This window comes from Piliocolobus tephrosceles, chromosome 14 (assembly GCF_002776525.5).
Source record: "Piliocolobus tephrosceles isolate RC106 chromosome 14, ASM277652v3, whole genome shotgun sequence".
In the NCBI taxonomy this organism is placed as follows: Eukaryota; Metazoa; Chordata; class Mammalia; order Primates; family Cercopithecidae; genus Piliocolobus; species Piliocolobus tephrosceles.
In genome coordinates, this window is record NC_045447.1 from 108,933,007 (window position 1) to 108,956,120 (window position 23,114).

At 42.4% G+C, this 23,114-nt stretch overlaps 4 protein-coding genes and 1 pseudogene across 4 annotated transcripts in view; 3 read left to right on the forward strand and 2 right to left on the reverse strand.

The window, feature by feature from the left end:
• LOC111534511 overlaps positions 1-705 on the reverse strand; it is a 6,054-nt pseudogene extending 5,349 nt beyond the window's left edge.
• Positions 706-9,255: 8,550 nt separating this feature from the next.
• On the reverse strand, positions 9,256-11,153 carry LOC113220263. Its single transcript, XM_026449142.1, has one exon. It carries the CDS (start codon positions 11,120-11,122, stop codon positions 10,100-10,102), a length of 1,023 nt encoding a protein of 340 aa, XP_026304927.1. The 5' UTR covers positions 11,123-11,153; the 3' UTR covers positions 9,256-10,099.
• LOC111530574 lies at positions 10,968-11,992 on the forward strand. Its single transcript, XM_026449139.1, has one exon. It carries the CDS (start codon positions 11,501-11,503, stop codon positions 11,990-11,992), a length of 492 nt encoding a protein of 163 aa, XP_026304924.1. The 5' UTR covers positions 10,968-11,500.
• A 508-nt stretch (positions 11,993-12,500) lies between these two features.
• LOC116418442 (putative ankyrin repeat domain-containing protein 19) lies at positions 12,501-19,482 on the forward strand. Its single transcript, XM_031934102.1, has 2 exons — positions 12,501-12,754; positions 19,373-19,482. Exons 1-2 carry the CDS (start codon positions 12,552-12,554, stop codon positions 19,413-19,415), a joined length of 246 nt encoding a protein of 81 aa, XP_031789962.1. The 5' UTR covers positions 12,501-12,551; the 3' UTR covers positions 19,416-19,482.
• Positions 19,483-21,734: 2,252 nt separating this feature from the next.
• Positions 21,735-23,114, forward strand: part of LOC111530573 (ankyrin repeat domain-containing protein 18B-like) — an 18,556-nt gene continuing 17,176 nt past the window's right edge. Inside the window, exon 1 of the mRNA XM_031934101.1 lies at positions 21,735-21,861. Within this exon, the coding sequence (XP_031789961.1) occupies positions 21,751-21,861 (111 nt within the window). The 5' untranslated portion in view covers positions 21,735-21,750. The remainder of the gene's footprint in view (positions 21,862-23,114) is intronic.

Below are 23,114 nucleotides of genomic sequence, written 5' to 3' on the forward strand. Positions count from 1 at the left end.
AGAGAGAGGGAGAGGGAGGGAGGGAAGAAAGAAAGAAAGAAATTTAGTTACTGTACATCATTCACAGAAATACTTTCCTTTTTTCAATTGGTGTGTAACATTGCATGAGTTACTTCACATGTAACGACAGTTGTTCACCTTCCTTTGAAGAATCTGGCACTTTCTGTGCTGCGTAAGGTGAGAACGTCGGGTTGATAGACAAACGATATGATTGATGGGGCAAATCATGTGTTAATATTCCCGAAATTACTTTGCTGAAAGCCAAGCTTCCTATTTGATTTGGGACATTTGTTTTGGTTGAATTGACTTTTTCTTACACTTTTTCTATTTCAGCATGCCTTTCTGTCAGCGTGTTGAGTTCCGTCAATAGATTTAGTGTTTCTTTTCACTGGCTGACAGCAGCCCCTATGTGACTATTTTGTTTGTGTGACCCAGACTTTAATATGCAGAGGGAGTGTTTAATAAATGCTGCCAAATGTATTTCAGCTATGCATGCTGTTCTTTACAAAATTCTCTTAATGTATAATTACCTACATTTTTAAAAGGAGAATTTGTGATAAAGATACATAACATTTCTAGACCAGACAAAACATTTGGTGAATGAACCCATACAATTTCTCATTGTAGAGATGCCTTCCCTTCAACGGTGCAATGCTGTACAATGCTACAGCACCAGTGCCCGTCTCTGATCACACGGATGGACATTTCCGCAGATTATCTCCTCAGTGTTTCCTCTTCCCCCGGCCCTTAACATCTCTTCCACATTTCCCAATTCTTGTCTCTCTATTGTGCATGCTGGTTAATTACTTCAGAGCTTTCTTCTAATTTGCTGTCTCTCTTCACGTACGTCTAATCTGCTGTTTCAGAATCCACTAAATTCTTCATTTCAGTAATTCAATTTTCATTCTAAATACTGTTCTTTTTCAATTTTACTTGATAATTGTGACATACAAAATAAGTCTCTTACTATTTCCATTTTCCCAACCTGTTATATCTTTAGACATATAAAGTGGGTTTATATTCTAAATCAAAATCATTTCCAGTTGTTGCATGGGAATGGGGAAGGCTGGAAGAAGTGGGAGGGAAAGAGAAGCAAGGAAGTGCTTGGAAATGATATGTATGGCTGGGCACAGGGGCCCACGCCTGTAATCCCAGCACTTTGGGAGGCTGAGGTCGGTGCAGTGCTTCAGCCCAGGAGTTTGAGACCAGCCTAAGTAACACAGGGAGACCCAGTGCCTACATACGCACCAAAAAAAAAAAAAAAAAAAAAAGACACAAAAATGAGCAGTGTGTGGTAGCACACTCCTGTGGTCCCAGCTACTGGGGAGGCTAAGGAGGCAGGATCACTTGAGCCTGGGAGGCAGACATTGCAGTGAGCCAAGATCGTGCCACTGCAGTCCAGCCTGGATGACGCCAAACACTGTTCTCCCCACCTTCCCCCCAAAAAAAGAAAACAAGAAATATGTTGGTAATCTTGATAGTTGTAATGGTTTCAGACTTCTATACCTACGTTAAAACTTATCAAATTGAACCTTTTATTATTTGTTTATTAAAAGACAGGATCTCTGTCTCTCAGGCAGGATGCATGGAGTACAGTGGCACAGTCCTGGCTGACCGCAGTCTCGACCTCCCAGGCTCAAGCAATCCTCCCATCTCCACCTCCCAAGTAACTGGCACCACAGGCGCAGGCCACCACGTCCTGCTCATTTCTGTATTTTTTGTAGAGAGAGGGGTTTTTGCTGTGTTACCCAGGGTGGTCTCAAACTGCTGGACTCAATCAGTCATCCTGTGTTGACCTCTCAAAGTGCTGAGATTACAGCTGTGAGCCACCGCCCCCAGCCTGCACCTTTTAAATGTGTGCTTTTCTATATATGTCAAGTAAACCTCAACAAAAGCTCAAAAAAATACTTAGCGCAGATGCTATTAAAGTAGTCTTGGCAATGTAATCATGGTACAACACTCCAGTTAATCAGTTAGGAAGCAAAAGTCCTGAGACACTGCACCCCAAATGAGAGATAGAGATTTCATATAGAATTTGCCCAGCACCTAGTTAATTTTACATAGCTATTAATTTTTTTCAGTTTCTAATTTCATTTGTATATATTTGTCTTTTCTATCCTTTTTCTTCTGTTTGTTGATATAAACAGAAATCACTAAAGACTCCAGTGCTTCTAGGCTAATTCTGGAACTCAGTGCCCTGCACATGTGGCTTGTTCATAGTCTTTGTCCATCTTAATGAAAACATAATTTGCAGCAACAATATTGAGAGTCACCTGGTGTATTAATATTTTAACAGAAATTTAATGAACTGAATTACGAACTTTCAGGTAAATCAAGTAGGCCACAGGTTCAGTAAAAAGGAAAGCACCTTCTGAACATTGATCCTAATACCTGTGAGCACTCATGCTCTGAAATTACAGCTGAGCGCATGCTGTGTGCCAGATGCGGTCCTATGTGCAGGGATGTACAATGCCCAAGGAACGGCCGGTGCCAGGATCTGGGCTCGTCAAAAGGGCCCTGCAGTGTATGTGAGGAGAACTGTCATGGGGGGACACACTGGGAAAACCACCAAGATGGTCCAGCGTCATCAGCGAGGCCAATGCATGCGGAGGTGGGGAGCAAGGGCTGCAGAAGCAACAGAGGCTCCACAGGGAGCCCGGAGTGGAGAGAAACCTCTGGAGGGAGGGGCTGTGGAGGTCCTGGTGGAAGAAAGCCCGGGCAGCCCCGTGGGTGTGGATTAGAGTCAGGAAGGGATCAGTGGGTGAAGAGAAGCGTTTCGAGGAGTGTGAGTGTGTGTGTGTGGTAGGAGACGGGTGTGTGTGGTGTGTGTGGTGTGTGTGTTGTGTGTGGTGTGTGTGGTGTGTGTGGTGTGTGTGATGTGTGGTGTGTGTGTTGTGTGTGGTGTGTGTGGTGTGTGTGGTGTGTGTGATGTGTGTGGTGTGTGTGGTGTGTGTGATGTGTGGTGTGTGTGATGTGTGTGGTGTGTGTGGTGTGTGTGGTGTGTGTGGTGTGTGTGATGTGTGTGGTGTGTGTGATGTGTGTGATGTGTGTGGTGTGTGTGGTGTGTGTGAGCATGGGTGCGGGTGTTTTGTGTTTATGTGGTGTGTGTGAATATATACAGCGTGTAGTGGGCTTGGTGTGTGGGTGTGGCATGCATTTATATGTGGGGTATCCACGGTGTGTGTGTGGTGTGGTGTGTGTGTGGTGTGTGGGTGTATGGGGGATGTGTGTGGTGTGTGTGTGTGAAATGTGTGAGTAGATGGTGAGTGCAATGTGCAGTGTGTGTAAGAGTGTGTGGTGTGTGTGGTGTATGTGACTGGTATATGTGATGAGTGTGGTATAAGGATGTGTGGTGTGTGTGTGTGGAAGGTGTGTGTGGTATTTGTGGTATGTGAGTGTGAGTGTATGAGGGATGGCAGTGGTGTGTGTGGTGTCTGTGTGTGCGGTGTGTGTGCGTGAGTGGTGTGTGTTTGAGAGTTTGGGTGATGTGCGTGGTGTGTGTGATGAGTGTATGTTCATGGTGTGTGTGTGGAATGCGTGTGTGTTCTATGTGTGGTATGTGAGTGTGAGTGTATGGGGAGTGTTTTGTGTGTGTTTTCTGCATGTGGCGTGTATGTTTTGTGTGTATGTGGTGTGTGTGTGTGGGTGGTGAGTGTTGTGAGAATGTGCGTGATGTGCATATGGCGTGTGGGGGTGGTATGTGTGGTATGAGTACGTGTGTATTGGGGTGTCTGTGGTGTGTGCTGGAATGTGTCAGTGCGTGGTATTGTGTGGCACGTGTGAGTGTATGCGGGAGTGTTTGTGGTGTGTGTGTGTGTGTCATGTATGTGGATGTAGGAAGTGAGTGTTTGCGGTGTGTATGAGTTTGTGTGATGCGTGGTGTGTGTGTGTGGTATGAGTGTGCGTGTATTGGGGTATTCATGGTGTGCATGTGGAACATGTGTTTGGTGTGTGTGTGGTAGATATGTTACAGTAGGTGGTGGGTGTGATGTGTGTGTGGCATGAGTGTGCGTGTGTTGGGGTGTTCATAGTGTGTGTGTGGTATGTATGTTAGTGTAAGTGGTGGGTGTGATGTGCATGTGGTATTTGTGGTATGAGTATGTGTGTACTGGGGTGTTCATGTATGTGATGTGTGTGGAATGTGTGAGTTTCTGGTGTGTGAGTGTATGGGGGTGTTTATGGTGTGTGTGTGTGTGCGCGCGCGCGTGTGTGATGTGTCATGAGGGAAAGTATGAAGTGTTTTGCTGGAAAAAGGAAGATCATCAGGTAAGGGAACTGTAGCAAGGTTACCGTAGCAGCAGGACAGCAAATAGATCATGAGGTGAGTTAGAGGTGGGGAGACCAAAGCAGTTATTACTGGCAAGTTGACCCAGTTAACTGAAATCTGAAAAGCTGATGATTGACAGAGGAATTATAGAGAGTCAAAATACACACATGCACAGTAAGACTTTCTGATTCTGTACCATGGGCTTCTTTTTAATATTTTAGTTTTGTAATGTTATCTTAATAGCACATTATTAATAATAAGGTTTTGAATAATGAAAATATCCAGTACAAATATTTTTTCCCTGAACTATTGCTTATCTTGTGATTCCACCCAAGGTCAAGGACCAGGGTCACATTTCTGTTTTTATACTTCAGGTAGCAATAACAACGGCTAAAAGTTACAGAAAATCTGTGTCCCAAGTCTTTTTTACATATATAAATTAATTTAATCTTCATAACAGTCTATAAGGTAGGTCACTATTATTATCTGTTTTTAGAGAATAGGAAACTGTGACACAGAGAGGGAAAGTAAGTTACTCACCATCACACAGCATGAAGCTGTGGAATGAGAATTCCAACCCAGACATTCTGCTTGCAGCCACCCCACCCCAATGTCTATCAGAAAGCGTGGTTCAGTATTTTGAAAGAATGCTGGTGGATTCACCTTCATTTATATACGTCCACTGTGTCTCTTGCATGGAGTTCTGAACACAAAATTAGAAACAATCTTCACCTGAAAATAGAGATATTCCCTCAGCAATAGCATAGGCATGTCATCATGCCCTTGAGCTACCTAGTCATAAAAATTATCACAGATCACAGCAGGTTTTGTAGACAATAATGACCAGCCATGGGCAGACACAGAACTCCCCAGCCCAGACTAGTAGGGTCAAGTCTGCAAGCGCAGCGGAAGCTCCTTCTTGCTGGGACAAGTGACTGGAAACAAGACCACAGCTCCCACGCCCAGAGGCAGTTGCGACTCAAGTGTGTTTAGTCTCCTCGGCCTGGAGGAGAGTAATGGGCAGCCCGCTGGGCTGTGATGGCCATCTGCCTGCCTGCAGTCTCCACCCTGATGCGCATGGTCCCTTCCCTTCCTAGCCAGGCCGTGTGCCAACCACCTAGTTCTAATCAGCCTTGCCCCAGCTGCATCAGATGCTGCTTCAAGTTTCAATTACACTTGTATAAATCAGGTTTCTGGAGAATTCCAGCCACACAGTGATCCCAGGCCCTCGCTCCAGACCCTGCATATGGAACCTGACTCAGATCTGTGTTGGATTCACAGCACCTGCCTAGTGATGGCAATTGTGTCCAACAGCACCTGCCTCCCCTCTCTGGCTCTTTGCTCTTGGGTAGTCTCCCTGACACCTGGCCTTCGTATCTACCTCAGGAGCTCCCAGCAGCGCTGGTAACAGGCTCCAAGCTTCTGAGTAAAGCCTTGGGCCAAAAGTCATGTCATTCATTTTACTACCGGCAGAAGATAAAACACCAAATATCAGCGAAAGAACTATTCCTTGGAGAAGTGGCTCAACATTTGGAGGGGTGAGGTATACTCACAGGAAATTTTATTTTTATTAGGCTTCCCACAAAATATTAATGAAATACTCATAGTAATTCTCCATCTTCCATTTACATTAAGAACAGTATATTTTAAATGTATCCATTTTGGCTGGGTGCAGTGGCTCACATCTGTAATCACAGCTCGCATCTATAATCCCAGGCTGAGGCAGGAAGATCGCTTGAGTCCAGGAGTTTAAGACCAGCATAGGCAACAAAATAAGACCCTTCTCTCAAAAAAATAAAATAAAAATAAAAAAACAAATAACTAGCCAGGCATAGTGGCACATGCCTGTGATACCAGAGGTTGAGGTGGGAGAATTCCTAAATCCTAGGATGTTGAAGCTACAGTGAGCTATGTTCATACCACTGCACTCCAGTCTCAGTGACATAAACCCTTTTTCTTAAAAAAAAAAAAAAAAAAAAAAAGGAAATGCTAGAAAACAAAACACTGCAACAGAAATGAAGAATGTCCTCAACAGGTTTATCAGTGAACTGAACACGGTCAAGAACAACATCAGTCATCTTGAAGATATGTCAATAGAGACTTCCCAAACCGACATGCAAAGAGAAAACAACGGAAAAAAGAACAGAACATTCAATAATTGTTGTAGCATGTAGCACACGCACAACGGGATTGCTAGAAAGAGAAGAAAGAGGAAAAAATGCAGATAAGGATTTGAAGTAATATTGACTGAGAATTTTCCAACATTAAGTGTTGAAACAACAAATACAGGAAGTTCAGAAAAATACCAAAAATATATACACATATGCAAATTATATTTCAACTTCAGAAAATCAAAGACAGACAAATTGTTGAAAGAGAATGGAATAAAATACTTGATTATAAGAAGCAAGAATAGGATTTATATAAGACTTCTTTTCAGAAACCATCCAATCAAAAGACAGTAAGGTGAAATATTATATTAGTGTTGAAAGAACACTATAATCAACTGATATTTTTGCATCTAGTAAAATTATCCTTCAAAAGTGAAGGAGAAAAAATACTTTCTCTTACAAACAAAAACTGAGGAAATGTGTCATAAGTAGACCTACTTTGTAAAAAATTTCAAAGAAGAGTTTCAGGAAGAAGAAAAATTATAAGAAATTTGGATCTACATAAAGAAAGGAGAGCTTAGAGAAGGAATACATGAAGGTAAAATAAAATCTCTATTTTGCTTACTTTTACATAATCTAATGGATAAGAAGAAGACAATGAAGAAGAAGGAAGAGGAGAAGGAAGAAAAAGAGGAGGAGGAGAAGGGGAAGAAGAAGAGGCAGAAAGGGGATGGGAAATGAAGGAGAGGAGACAAATGAGAAACAGAGAAAGAAGACAAAAATTACTAGTATCAGAAATGAAAGGTTATCAGTATTGATGCCACGGGCATTAAAAGGATAATAAATGAATAGTATAAACACTATATGCTCACAAATTTGATTACCTGGACAAAATGGATCCATGTCTTGAAAGACACAAACTACCAAAATTCTTTTAGTTTGTTCAGGATGCTATACCAAAATGCCAAAAACTGGGTGGCTCACAAACACAGAAGCTTATTTCTCATATTTCTGGAAGCTGGGGAATCCAAGATCAATTCTAGGCACCAGCAGATTTCATGTCTGCTGAGGAGTCACTTTCTGGCTCATGGAAGCCATCTTTTCAATACGTTCTCACATAACAGAAGGGGTGAGGAACCTTTCTAGAAAAAACTACTAATTCCACCTAGGAGGGCTCCATCGTCATGACCTAATCACTTCTCAAAGGACCTCAAATACCATCACATTGAGGACTGGTTTTGACACATGCATTTTGGGGAGACACAAAAATTTAGTCCATAGAACTTACAAGAGGAGAAATAGATAATTTGAATAACTCTTTATCTAGTATAGAAATATATGAATAATTAACAATCTTCCAAGAAAGAAAGCAACAGGCCTAGATCATTTCACTAGCGAATTGTATGAAACATTTAAGGAAGAAAAGATATCAATTATTTATAATTGCTACCAAAAACCAGAAGCAAAAGGAACATATCCCAACTCATTCTATGAAGTTCTAATATCAAAAGCAGAAAAAGGCATTTAAGGAAAAACAAATGTTCAAATGTCTCTCATCAAAAATTCTCAACAAAATGTTACCATGCTGAATCTAGCAATACATTGTTGAATTACACACCAAGACCAAGTGAGATTTATTCCAGGTATGCAAGCCTGGCTTAACACAAAATAGTTAAGGCAATTCATCACATAACTAGCTAAAAAAGAAAAGTTATTTGATCACATTAATAGATTAAGAAAGCATTTTATAGACTCCAAAGCCCATTCATGGTTAAAATTCTCAGCAGACTAGAAATAGAAGAGAAATTCCTCAACTGATAAAGAACATACACCAAATGAACACCCTACAGACAATATCATACATAGTATGAAAAATGGGATGTTTTACACAAAAGATAAGGAAAGGTTATCCCCTCTCACTGCTCCTATTCAACATCATACTAAAACCCTAGCTAATGCAATAAGACAAGAATACAAAATAAAGTAAAAGGTATAAAGATTGGAAAGGGAGCATTAAAATGCCCTTTGCTCACTGATCAATTGATTTTCTATGTAGAAAACCTCAAAGTATCAGCCAAAAACCCTTCTGGATTATAGCAAGGTTGCACAGTGTAAGGTTAATATACAAAATCAATTGCTGTCCTACATCCAGCAATGAACAATGAGAATTTGAAATTAAAAGCCCAATACCATTTTCATTAGCATCAAGAAAATGAAATAGACACAATCCAGCAAAATACAGGCAGGGTCTATGTGAGAAAAACTATAAAATCTGTTGAAAGAAATTAAAGATCTAAATAAATGAAGAGACATCCATGTTCACAAAATTAGACTCAGTGTTGTTAAGATGTCAGTTCTCTTCAATGTGATTTATAAATTCAATACAACTTTGGTGAAAGCATGAACAAATTATTGTGCGGAAACTGACAAACTAATTCTAAAGTTTATATAGAAAGACAAACTAACCAGAATAGCCAACAATATTGTAGGGGAGGAACAAAGTTCAAGGACTTGCAAAGTGATCAATGGAACAGAATAGAGAACTCAGAAATAAGAGCCCACAAACACAGTCAATTGATCTTTTACAAAAAGGTAAAAGCAGTTGAATGGAGAAAGGGTAGCTTTTTCAAAAACAGTGATGAATCCATTTCATGTATTATATATATGTATATGCAAAAAAAAAAAAAAAAGGAATTGAGACACAGACCTTGCTCCTCAAAAATTAACTCGAAGGATACATTTTTAAGTTAATAGTATTTTAAATTGTCAAACCATAATCGCATACATTTATGGGGTATAACGTGATGCTTGGATATGTGTATAAAATGAGGAATGACTACATCGAGGATAAAATATCCATCACCTCAATTTTTTTGTGGTTAGATATTTGAAATTTACTTTTTATTATTTTGAAATATACAGTACATTATTATTGACTATAGTCATCCTGCTGTGCAATAGATTTCAAAACACATTTCTCCTGTTTAACTGAATCTTTGCACCTGTGAACAACTTCCCATTTTTTTTTTCTCCCCAGCAACACAGCCTCTGGTAAATATCATACTCTCTACTTTCATGAGTTCAATTTTTAGACCTAAATTTAAATCCAAAAGCTGTAAAACTTCTGTAAAATAACAAAAAGAATAGATATTTAGGTAACTTTGGATTTGGCAATTACTTTGTAGATACAACACTAAAGTACATAAAAGCCCACTTTACCATGAAATAAGATACTGGTATGACTTCGTTACAATTAAAAACTTTTGCTCTGGGAAAGGAAATATTAAGAGAATGGAGAAACAAGCCACAGACAGGGAGAAAATATTTGCCAAACACCTGTCTGGCATCCAGACCATTAAAAACCACTTACAACTCAACAATAAGAAATCAAACAAACCGATTAGTAAATGGACAAAAGGTCTAAAAAGGCTCCCACCAGAGATGGCATATAGAAGGGGAAAAGCTTACGAAAAGATGTTCGCCTTCCCAGGGCTTTTCCCTCCCTGCGGCCGTCTCTCCCCCACACACCCTCCGCTGCAGCGAGAGTGGGAGCGGGTCAGGAGCGCTGGGCGGTGACGATGACGCGCTGTCTTTTGGGCGAGGCGTGGGATTTAAGCGCATTACAAGCCGTGGGTCCCGGGGAATCCCAAGAGGCTGCGCTTGGAGCCCAGACTGACCCGCCTCTCTCATGGTCCCGGCCCGCTGCCCTGCAGAGCCCGCCTTACTCTTCCTCTCCCCAGGCCTGTGGCCGCGGCAGGCCTTGGCTCCCCGGAGCCTGGTGGGGCCACAAGGAGCTGCGTCCAGGAGGAGCCGCCGCCCGGGAACAAGCTGCCCGCGGGCCCTGGGGAGAACCGCCCGTCCGATGAGCTCGGCTGAGCGTGCACGCAGTGTCGAAATCAAGGACGCCTGGATGCTTTTGCTTTTCGTGGCAGTGACGAAAGTTTAACGAGGAGGAGCAGGGCTGCTGAAAGGTGCGGTGCGGCGGGGCCAGCGTGCGGGACCCTGAGCCCTGCATGCGCGTCCTCGCGGGGGCCGATCGCTGCGAGCCTCGCTCGGGTCCAGCTGCCTCCAGGGAGGACAATGTCGACGAGACGCGGGGCGTGAGGGCGGTGCTGGCCGCACCCCTGGTCCTGCAGCCGCGGAAGCCGCGCGAGGAGGCCGCCTTCCACTGCCTCCTGCGCCGGGACGGGTTGCTGCAGGGGTGCAGCTGCGGGAGCTCCGCGCCTGCTGCTTCTCCGACGCCAGGGCGCCGCCAGGATGAAGGTGCGGGAGGTTGCGGCTGTGGGCAGATGCGGCTTCCAGCCCCAGGTCCCGGCGGCCCCTGGCTTCCCAGCCCGCTGTCCTCTGGGCAAGAAGATGAAGAAAGCCACCCCATCAGCAGGTCAGCTGCCCCGCCTGGCAGAACAGCCGGACAACGCAACCCGAAGTTCATCCTGAGTTGACTTCGTCCGGGCAGCGGGCCGGCGCCCAGGATGCTGGGGGGCCCTGTGCGCCGGAGGCCGGCCCCTGGGGCCCAGAGGCGCCACAGGGCGAGAAGGCACCCGCCTCCCAGCGATTTCACCCTCCGGCCCGCCCGGCCCGAGAGGTGTCCCAGTGGCTGCGGACAAGCCAGGCATTCTACTCGGCGGCTGCTGCACAGGGGCGAGAACTGAGAACCCCTGCTGAACCCCATTCGGGGTGACTGCCAAGTGCCCGTGCCAGCGACCCTGATCTCCCTCTGGTGGAGGAGTGGGGCGGGAGGCATGGCCGGGGGGCCTCAGGCTGGGCGCGCTGGCGATCCCGAGACCGACCAGGTCATGCACCTCCAGCCCGCCTGGGCACCCAAGCTACAGCCGGCTTCTGTGTGCAGGCAGCAGCTTCCAGGCAATCCCCGAGCCCGCCCGCACTCCCCATATCTCAGAACCGGGGCCAGACGTCCCAGTGGCTGCGGCCAAGCCAGGCGGTCTGCCCTGCGGCGGCTGCACAGGGGCGGGAACCGGCCCTCAGCCCCATCCCCGGTGGCTGCAGAGGGCCCCCGGCTAGAGGTCCCGAGCTGGAATCCAGCACAGCAGGAGCCGGGCGGGGGCAGGGCCTGGCGGGCTCTCAGGCCAGGTGCACTGGGGATCCAGAGGCCGCCCAGGCCATGCTCCACCACCTGGGCGCCCAAGCTGCAGGTGCCCTCTACCTGCTGACAACAGCTGACTGGCAGCTCTCAAGCCGGTTGGCGCTCCCAGCCTCGCAGAACTGGGGCTACATGTCGCCGTGGCTGCGGCCAAGCCAGGCGGTCTGCCCCGCGGCGGCTGCACCGGGGCGGGAACCGGACCCCAACCCCATCCCCGGTGGCTGCGGAGGGCCCCTGTCAGCTGCTGCGATCTCTCTTCAGAGGAGGAGCCGGGCGGGAGTCACGGCCAGGCGGGCCCTCAGGCCGGAAGGGATGCGCGCCTGCGGTTCCGGGACGTCCCGCGCGAGCCCAGGAGAACCCGCAAGCCAGCGGCGCCTGCGCTCGAGCTGCCACCGCCCCCTGCCGGCCACGCGGGCTTGGGAGCGGCTTCCGGAGTCCCGGCTGGCGCTGAGCTGCAGGCGCGCGCCTAACGGCTTCGCTGGGTTCACGAGGTTTGAGAGGTCGGAGGGCTGAGCTGCAGGCGCGCGCCTAACGGCTTCGCGGGGCTCACTGGCTGTGAGAGGTCGGAGCTGCAGGCGCGCGCCTAAGGGCTTCGCGGGGCTCCCGCGGTCTGACAGGTCGGAGGGCTGAATTGCAGGCGCGCGCCTAACGGCTTCGCGGGGCTCACTCGGCCTGAGAGGTCGGAGCGCTGAGATGCAGGCACGCGCTTCGCGGGGCTCCCTCAGTCTGAGAGGTCTGAGCGCTGGCTGCAGGCGCGCGCCTAACGGCTTCTCGGGGCTCACGCGATCTGAGAGGTTTGAGCGCGGAGCTGCAGGCGCGCGCTTAACTGCTTGGCGGGGCTCCCTCGGTCTGAGAGGTCGGAGGCTGCGAGTGTCGCTGCTGAAGGCTGTGGTGGACCGGGCTGGATCGCAGATTCTGAGCTACATCGCGGGTTTGGGGGTGGATCTTGGATTTGGGGGTGGATCGCAGGTTGGTGGGGGGATCGCGGGTTTGGGTCTGGGTGGGGGTGGAAAGGCCACGAGGGGCCGCGGCGGCTCTGGAGCGGGTGGTGGGCGTCTGAGAAGTCGCCACCATGAGGAAGCTCTTCAGCTTGGGGAGACGCCTGGGCCAGGCGCTCCCGAGCTCCAGGGACAAAGAGTACGCGGGTCCCGGGTACCACACCCGGGACTGGGAACTGCGGAAGATCCACAGGGCGGCCATCAAGGGCGACGCCGCGGAGGTGGAGCGCTGCCTGAGGCGGTTTGCGGACGTGGACGCCCGCGACAGAAAGGACAGGTAGGTGGGGCTCAGCCCGCGGTGGGAGGGGGACCCCAGACCCGGCTTCCCTGCAGCCCAGACCTTGGAGGGCGCCCGGACCCTCGGAGGCGCGCAGCCAAGTGGAGCCTCAGCTGCTTTCCATCGCTGGCAATTCCCCTCCTGCAGCGCTTGGTGGAGAATTTGAGTGATTTAACTCACGAAGTTAAGCGTATACACGTGTAAAACATGGGGTCATATGCATGATAGGGAGGTGCCTAATGAGAACTCGTTCCCATGTCAAAAATACCAGGAGCCATTTTCAGTAGGCGAAGAGTTCTCAGACAAAACCCTGTGCCGCTTTCACATCCGAATCCACCTAGGTAGATGGGTTCTTTACTGCGGCTTCTCAGAGGGACACTTGGAAGTGGGACGTGGGTTCCTTGAATGGGAAGACTCAGTTTTCTCAAAATGTGAGCTCTTTCTATGTTTATCAGTTTTACATAAACCGAATGAAAATATCAGGGTTTTATGATTTGTGCATGACACTTGCTGTCTGTCTTACTATTGTGGTGACATTTAAAAATGTTTATAATGGAGTGAAACGACTTGCTCCTCTAGATATCAAAATGTGCTGTTAATTCCCACGATCAATTATTTACTAACAGCTGAAAACACAGATAAATAAACGGAACAGAATAGGAAATTCAAAAACACTGTAATATATATGATATACACATAGGGATTGATAATGGTAACATTTCAGATGAGTAGGAAAGGATGAGTTATTAATAAAATGCCTACTGTGTGAAGAAAACTAATGAAACTTTGTCACAAAAATGAGTTCCTGATGGACTACAGACTGAAATTTTTACATATGCAAAATGAGAAAAGTACCAGAAGAAAACACAAAGACTTATTTATACAGGTACATTTTACATTAACAAAGGCCTTCCTAAGAATGACCTCGCAAACAGGCATTCTGAAGGTTGATTTAGTAAACTAAAAATTAAAATCCCTTGTGTATCAGAAAAAAATTAACAAAAGATAACACACTTGAAAAATATTTACTATATATATTTTTACTAATACTTAAAAATATGTATTCAGATGAAAAGTGTATCTTCATCCTACAGGGAAGTTATTCTTTATTATATGTAATATATATTATTGATTATATATATAACAAATTGTATATATTACTAATATAATATGTTTTTATATATATATCAGTTATATATATACAGATAAAAAGCACATCTTTATTTTACAGGGAATTCTTTCCAATCAAATCCACAAGAAAACTGTAAAAGTGAGCAAAGTACTTTTTTGCAGATCTACAAGTTACTTATGTACATAGGAAAAAATCCTTAGTGTTTCTCATAAGAGAATTTAAGTTGAAAGAGGAATGAGACTGTTTTCTATCCACAATGTTTGTGAGAAAAAAGAGCAGTGGTACTTACACTGCTGCTTGAAGTTTAAGTTGCTGATGACTTTTCAAGTAGATAATTTGGAGATAATTACCACATTTTAAAAATGTATATGCCCTTTGCCCGTCAATTCCATTGTATTAAAATACCTTTAGAAAATAGAGATACATGTACTTTGTTTTTCTCAGCATTTATGTTAACAAGAACCCATAGAATGGATATGTGGCCATTCAAGGCAATAGGTAGAGAAGTATGATGATGTGTAAAGATGTATTTTGTTATAACCAGTAAGGAAAAAAAAATAAGTTTGCTTGCACATACACACAAACGTACTATGGTCTTGTGTTAGACAAAACTATGTACAAAATTGGATAAAATTTGTAACTTCTGAGCATTAGTATTATTTTAAAGTCTTTTGTTCCTTTTTCTTACCTTTGATTTCTGAAGTAAGCATTTATAAAACTTCTAGTAAAAATGTATTATTAATGGAATAATTTTTCAGAAGAGAGAAATATGAATCTTGTACAGATAAAATTTTCTCACTATGTTTTATCATTATTATTGTGAGGGTTGTTATCTTCTTTGAACTTTTAGCTTCTTCAGAAGTAAAAAGGGAATCTTTATCTGTGCTTGCAGATTTTATTTTGTATGTATTTTATTGTGTATATATGTTTTTATTAGGTATAGATTTACATATATGCAAACAATGATAATCATTTCATTATAGTTGTAGTTTTATAAAAATAACAAATAGCAAATATTATTACTAATGAAAATATTGGTCTATAGAAGTTGTATTTAAAAATATTGAGCTCCCCAACTGTATTCTATCAATCCATTTATTCATCAAGCATAACCTGACTACCTGTTATGTAGCAGACATTTTGTACTATCTCTCAGGACCCTTCCATACTTAAACACTTTATGTTGGGCCGGGCACAGTGCCTCATGCCTGTAATCCCAGCACTTTGGGAGGCCGAGGTGGGTGGATCACGAGGTCAGATCGAGACCATCCTAGCTAACATGGTGAAACCCCATTTCTACTAAAAATACAAAAAAACTAGCCAGGCATGGTGGTGGGCGCCTGTAGTCCCAGCTACTCAGGAGGCTGAGGCAGGAGAATGGAGTGAACCCGGGAGGCGGAGCTTGCAGTGAGCCCAGATCATGCCACTGCACTCCAACCTGGGCGACAGAGGGAGACTCCATCTCAAAAAAAAAAAAAAAAACCAAAAAACTTTGTTTACCTGTTCTGCCTAAGCAAGATGAGAGTATCAGGAGAACCTACCCCAAATATTTCAACGTAGGTTCTTTCTTCTATTTTCTCTAAGTGTCGGCCCGTCTGAGAAATAAAGAGAAAGAGTACAAAGAGAGGAATTTTACAGCTGGACTGCCAGGGGTGACATCACATATCAGTAGGTCTGTGATGCCCACCTGAGCCGCAAAACCAGCAAGTTTTTGTTAAGGATTTCAAAAAGGGAGGGGGTGTACAAACAGGGAGTAGGTCACAAAGATCACATGTCTCAGGGCAAAAAGGAGAACAAAGATCACATGCTTCTGAGGAAACAGGGCAAGGACAAAAGCAAAGATCACAAGGCAAAGGGCAAAATTAAAATTACTGATGAGGGTCTATGTTCAGCTGTGCATGTATTGTCTTGATAAACATCTTAACCGAAAATAGGGTTTGAGAGCAGAGAACCAGTCTGACCTCAAATTTACCAGGATGGGATTTTTCCCCACCCTAGTAAGCCTGAGGGTACTGCAGGAGACCAAGGCGTATTTCAGTCCTTATCTCAACCGCATAGGACAGACACTCCCAGAGCAGCCATTTATAGACCTCCCCCCAGGCATGCAATTCTTTTCCCAGAGTATTCGTTATCAATATTCCTTGGTAGGAAAAGAATTTAGCGGTATCTTACCTACTTGCACATCCACTTATTTATACGCTCTCCGCAAGAAGAAAAATATGGTTCCATTTTGCCTGACCCTTCAGGCAGTCAGACCTTATGGTTGTCTTCCCTTGTTCCCCGAAAATTGCTGTTATTCTATTCTTTTTCAAGGTGCACTGATTTCATATTGTTCAAACACACATGTTTTACAATCAGTTTGTACAGTTAACACAATAGTGGTCCTGAGGTGATGTACATCCTCAGCTTACGAAGATAACAGGACTAAGAGATTAAAGTAAGACAGGCATCAGAAATTATAAAACTATTAATTCTGGGAACTGATAAATGTCCATATTAAAATGAAATCTTCACATAACTTTTATAGTGCTCCCAGTCAACATATAATGGAAAACATGGGGTTTGGTCCCGGACTCAGTCTCGGTCCAAAACATAATGGAATTACTAAACCTTTCTCAGTTACTGTAGAAGAAGACAGGGCTGGTTTAGGTTATCCTCTTTAATGGTGGCCACGGCCATGCCTCCTAATCCTATTCCTTTACAATGGAAATTAGAAACACCTGTTTGGATTGACCAGTGGCCGCTCTCTAAAGAAAAACTGGAGGCTTTAACTCAATTGGTTTCTGAACAGTTACAACTTGGAAATGTGGAACCTTCTCTTTTCCCCTGGAATTCTCCTGTGTTTCTAGTAAAAAGAGAAATCAGGCAAGTGGTGGATGGTAACTGACTGAAGGGCCATTAATGCAGTAATCAAACCTATGGGAGCCATCCAAATTGGCATGCCTACCCTGCTTGAATACCTAAGAATTGGCCTCTCATAGTCATTGATCTTAAAGATTGTTTTGTTCATATTGCTTTACATAAATCGGATTGTGAAAAATTTGCCTTTATTGTACCATCTATCAATAATCAGGAGCCTGCAGCTCATTATCAGAGGAAAGTACTTCCTCAGGGAATGCTATATAGCCCTACCGTCTGCCAGCTTTATGTTGGACAGGTGCTTTCACCAGTTTGAGCTCAATTTCCCCAGGCCTATATTCTTCATTATGTTGATATTTTAATTGCTGCCCCCACTGATAAAGAATCAACTGATGGTTATCAATTTTTGAGCCATCGTGTAAGAGGCTGGATTACACATCACTCAGGATAAAACTGAATGGACCACTCCTGTTCAATATTTAGGAGTGGTGGTTGATAAACAATATATTCAACCCCAAAAGGTTCAGGTTAGGAGAGATTCTTTGAAAACCTTAAATGATTTCCAAAAACTTTTAGGTAACATTAATCATTTAAAACCTACTTTAGGCATTCCAACCTATGTGCTGTCTAAGTTGTTTTCTACGCTGCAGGGAGATTCCAATCTCCACAATCCCAGGACTTTGGCCCGTGAGGCTTCACTAGAACTGGAATTCATGGAGGAAAGAATCCAAACTGCCCAGCTCCAGCCGGTCCCTCCATTCGGGGTCGCTGACTTCCTGCAGTGATCAGAGATTGCACTAAAGACAGGCATAAGAAATTATAAGAGTATTATTAAAGAAGTGATAAATGTCCATGAAATCTTCACAATTTATATTCTAATGACTCCAGCCTGGATGACAGAGTGTGACTCCATCTCAAAAAAAAAAAAAAGAAAAGAAAAAAAGGACAAAGTACGCTGGTCCGAAAAGAAAGAAAGAAAGAGAGAGAGAGAGAAAAGAAAGAAAGGAAAGAAGAAAGGAAGGAAGGAAGGAAGGAAGGAAGGGAGGGAGGGAGGAAGAGAATAAAAGAAAATAAAAGAAGACAGAGTATACTGGTCAATATCCTAAGGGTGAGACAGTCTCCCTTCAAGATTAGAAAATAACACTGTACTCAAAGTAACATCAATAAGAATCAACATAAAATAGACAAGATTCACTATCTACTAAACTAATCTGCACCGAGTAGCAATATATGAGCGTGTGGTTGATGACATTGTCTATAATATGTATACTAGAAGGAAGAGGGCTCAGTAAAAAGGTCAGAGCTGGAAATGTATATTAGGGAGTCTGGGTAAATGTTTTGAGATTTTAGGAGTTCTGAGAGAATGTAAAAAGAGGAGTAGCACCCGGGCATGGTGGCTCATGCCTGTAATCGCAGCATTTTGGGAGGTTGAGGTGGGCAGATCATGAGGTCAGGAGTTCAAGACAAGCCTGGCCAACATCATGAAACCCCCATCTCTACTAAAACTACAAACAATTAGCTGGGTGAGGCGGTGGGCACCTGTAATCCCAACTACTCGGGAGGCTGAGAAGGATAATCGCTTGAACCTGGGAGGTAGAGGTTGTGGTGAGTGGAGATCGTGCTGTTGAGGAATCAGGAGGACCAGAGACAGACCTTGAGGTGTATACAGGAGGATGTCTTTATTGAGTGCACTCAGACCCAGCAGACTCAACATCTGACAAACTGGGCCCAGAACAAAGACAGCACTTGACTTTTATACACACTTCAAAAAGCGGGTGGGCTAGCTTGAAGCAGGCTTACAGTTAGAGTGGTGTGAAAGCACGGATATAGAGCAGAACAATTAATTAAATTGTGACAGGTTCATAACTCAGGATTACACATGACCTTTGCCAAGCAACCCAGATGTCTGTTATCTAGGTTTTGCTCTAAAGAGCCGTACACTGGTTTATCTCAAGTTTCAGTATAAAAAGTGATGAAAAGTAGATCTCTGGATGAGACCATGTGTCATAGAGTCCAATGGAAGGGGAGAAACAGGATAATAGAAAAGCCACAAAAACTAGACAAAAGTTATTATTTGTTTATTATAGAAAAAATAAACTTTGTTTAAAGAGAAATGGTTAAGAGACACCTAAAACCTACAGGTGAATATGTACAGAGAATGACAGTATTTAGCTCAGCCTGAAGATAGATGAGGATCAAAAATGTAATGGGAACTAGATAAGAGTTTTCTAAAAATCATTTTAGTAAGGTGTAATTTAACTTGGAATATCTTAAACTATTAATGACAATGTTTCTAGAGCATCTTTAAAAACTAAAATGTAAATATAACTACTCTTAATGTATTTTACTAACCCTTAGTATTTTATGTGTAAAAATTCTCATTTTTAACAAACATTTTTGGCAGTTTAAATTTCAGAAAAGATAATGATGGAAGTATGAATCATTTTTAGCTGTTTTAAGAAAATGGCTAGTTTTGAAATCTGTCCTTCTTGGCATCAGGTTTATAAAATGCACTTTATATACCTGCCTAAATACATATTACTCATCAACTTATGAGAAATAATATTTTTAAGATAGAAGAAGTTCTCTAGATTTTATAAAAATAATTTTAAACACTTTTTTTCAAGTCTGAAGGAAAACATGAAGAATTCGGGAAACTTTTTGAGTTAATATCATCACTGGAGTATAATGTGGATCAAATAAGAAAGAAAAATCATGAATTAGAAGAAGAGGCAACTGGGTATAGTTTTCATATTGAAGAACATTTTAACCATTTATTAATTGATTTAATTCTATCTTTACTTGACTAAAACCTAGACACAAATTTATTTTATATCAGCATTTTCATAAACAAATTCTATTTCAAAATGTATTTCAGAAACTGACAGCACAACTTTATAGGCATATGAGCAGGAGTCCATGACCCCTTGGACTTTTTTGTTGGAATTGTTAAAAAATCAAATTTCAACATAAAAACACAATAAGTGGTGAAAAATAGATCTCTGGATGAGATCATGTGTCACAGAGTCCAATGGAAGGGAAGAAACAGGGGGTGGAAGTCAGATGAGCTGCTGGGGTGAGGTTGGGATGAAAAAAATTTATATTAAAAATATGTGAAAAAAGAAACTTATACAACACAATCTGAAATTGTTTTTGAATGCCAAAATGTTACACTTTTATTTATTTATTTATTTATTTATTTATTTATTTATTTATTTGAGACAGAGTCTCACTCTGTCACCCAAGCTGGAGTGCAATGACATGATCTTGGCTCACTGCAACCTCCACCTCCTGAGTTCAAATGATTCTCCTGCCTCAGCCTCCTGAGTAGCTGTGATTATAGGAGTGCACCACCCCGCCTGGCGAATTTTTGTGTTTTTAGTAGAGACGGTGTTTCCCCATGTTGGTCAGGCTGGTTTCGAAATCCTGACCTCATGATCCACCCGCCTTGGCCTCCCAAAGTTGGCATGAGCCACTGCACTCGGCAACGTATTGTTTAATGGTTTTGAAAACAATAATGACAATGCTTTGGACATGTAATGTCAAGTGCACTCTTCATTATCTAGTTTGAATTTTTATTTCTGAAGATATTTTTGCTGTATTTGGTCATGTTTTCTTCCTTTTGTAGTATTTTTCTCTTCTGCACTCAAATTTTTTAAAGACCTATTCGTATCATTCTTTAACATCAAAATTTATCTTGATATATAGCTTGTATTTTGTTTCTGCTTCTTTCTTTTTCTTTTAGATATAAAACATATCATGGAAATTTACCCATTTTATATGGGTACCTCCCTTGTATACATGAAGTATACATCTTACTAAACTTCTGTTTTATAGAAATAAATAGTATGTATGTATAAATATATGTATAACCTAAAGAAAAAGAGTAAAATGGGCATTCATATTTTGATAACAGATTATTTTTAAAAAATGGAATGTGTCTTTGAAGCCCTGAACACAGCTACTTTTCTATTTATTTACTGAGCACTTAAGTTGGTTCTCTGATTCTAATCAACATTTTTCTGTCATTGCCTTTCTCTACATGGTTTTGTATCTCTTTCATTTTGTTGACATTATGTCAGTAAAGATCTCTAGATCTCTTCTTCAAAGTCTTTAAACTGTCATATATCTGTCTCCACCTTTCCTTTTTTCTAAAACTGCCTATTTTCTTTTTCTCCTCAACTCAGATATTAAAGATGTTTCCTTATTTCTCTTTCTCTACATTGAATGATCTCCTTGATGCTTTTTGTGTGTACTTTTTTTTCTTCTTATAGACTGTGGTCAATGGATATCAAAATGTTTTTTTGTGTCTTTTTCAAACATATATGTGTTTTACATTTTTTATATTGGTTACTCATCTCTGGGTTATGGCTTATATTTACTAATAGGTCATTTTATCTTAGCATACCAAAATGGATATGAGTAGTTTATTTATAAAAAAACTGTATGGTTAGGCCAGGTGTGGTGGCTCAGGTCTGTAATCCCAGCAATTTGGTAGGCTAAGGCAGGTAGATCATTTGAGGTCAGGAATTCAAAACCAGCCGACAGACATGGTGAAACCCCATCTGTACTAAAAGTACAAAATGAGCCAGGCATGGTGGCACATGCCTGTAATCCCAGCTACTTGGGAGGCTGAGACAGGAGAATCGCTTGAAACCGGGAAGCAGAAGTTGCAGTGAGCCGAGATCATGCCATTGCACTTCAGCCTGAGCAACAAGAGTGAAATTCCATCTCAAAAAAAAATACAAAACTGTATGGCCATAATACCACTTTACCTGCTATATATGCCATAAAATTGTTCTGCATATTATTTATCTAAGATTATAATTTCATATAGAATGCTTTCAAACTATGTTCAGTTGAAACTGAGAGGAACACAGTTTATAGCTTTGTTTCTTTGGTATGCCATAACATAATATGTTTAAACAATTATTAAATATTTACTCTTACAAATAACTGACTTACTAAATCTGTACATTTCTGCAGATATAAGAAATGCCTAGAAATGACAATAAATAAGTTAAATGTATTTGGAAATGAAGACTTCGGTTGCCATGGAGACTTAAATACAGATCAACTGAAAATGGATATTCTGTTTAAGAAACTAAAACAGCAGGTAATTAAAAAAAATAATTATTTTATCTTAAGGTCTAGGTTACATGTGTGAGACATGCAGGTTTGTTACATAGGTAAACATGTGCCATGATGGTTTGCTGCACCTATCAATCCATCACCTAGATATTAAGCCCGCAGGTGTTAGCTATTAATCTTGATGCTCTCCCTCCTGACCCTAACAGGCCCCAGTGTTTGTTGTTCCCCTGCCCAAGTCCATGTGTTCTCATCGTTCAGCTCCCACTTATAAGTGAGAAGATGCAGTGTTTGGTTTTTTGTTCCTGCGTTAGTTTGCTGAGGATAACAGCTTCGAGTTCATCCATGTCCCTGCAAGGAGCATGATCTCATTCATTTGTATGGCTCCATAGTATTCCATGATGTATACATACCACATTTTTTTTTATCCTGTCTGTCATTGATGGACATCTGGGTTGATTGCATGTCTTTGCTATTGTGAATAGTGCTGCAGTGAACATACAAATACATGTATCTTTATAATAGAATAATTTATATTCCAATATAAGGTAATTTTAAATCAGATTGGGGATTAAAATCATGTAATTTGGGGAAATATTAGTGCTGGAAAAACCCAAATTCTACCAAAATATGTTTAAGGAAGTTGATTCTGAGCCAATATGGTGACGGTGGCCCTGGATTACTGAATCTCAAGAGCTCTTGAGAATGTTTTATGAGACAGTCAGATTACAGTTTAGTTTTGTACATTTCCAGCAGACAGAAGGTGTAGGCAAAATCATAAATCAATATGAGGAAAGCAGACATTGGCTCAGCCTGAAAGTGGGACATCAAAAAGGAGGGGCTAACAAGTCATAGGTGGGTTTTGGGGATTCTTTAGGTGACAATTGGTAAAGAAAATCTGTTGTCCAAAACTGGAAATAGGTAGAAAGGGAGGCCTTAATTAAGATAAGGTGGTTGCGGAGGCCAAGGTTCTTATTATGTAGATGAAGCCTTATGCTGGCAGCCCTCAGAGAATATAGAGAGTAAATATGTCTTTCCAGACTTTAAATGCATCAGGCTCTTAGTTAATCTTCCCTAGATCTGGGAAGACCTAGAAGGGGAGAGATTGGGCTACATTAATGAAGACTTCTTACAGATGCAATTTCCCCCACAGAAGACGGCTTTGTATGGCCATTTCAATTTCTTGGTCCTGCAACAGCCATTTCAAAATATGTCAAAAATATATATATTTGGGGGTAAAATAATTTGATTTTTTTCAGCTTCTTCTCTCTGTGATGCTGT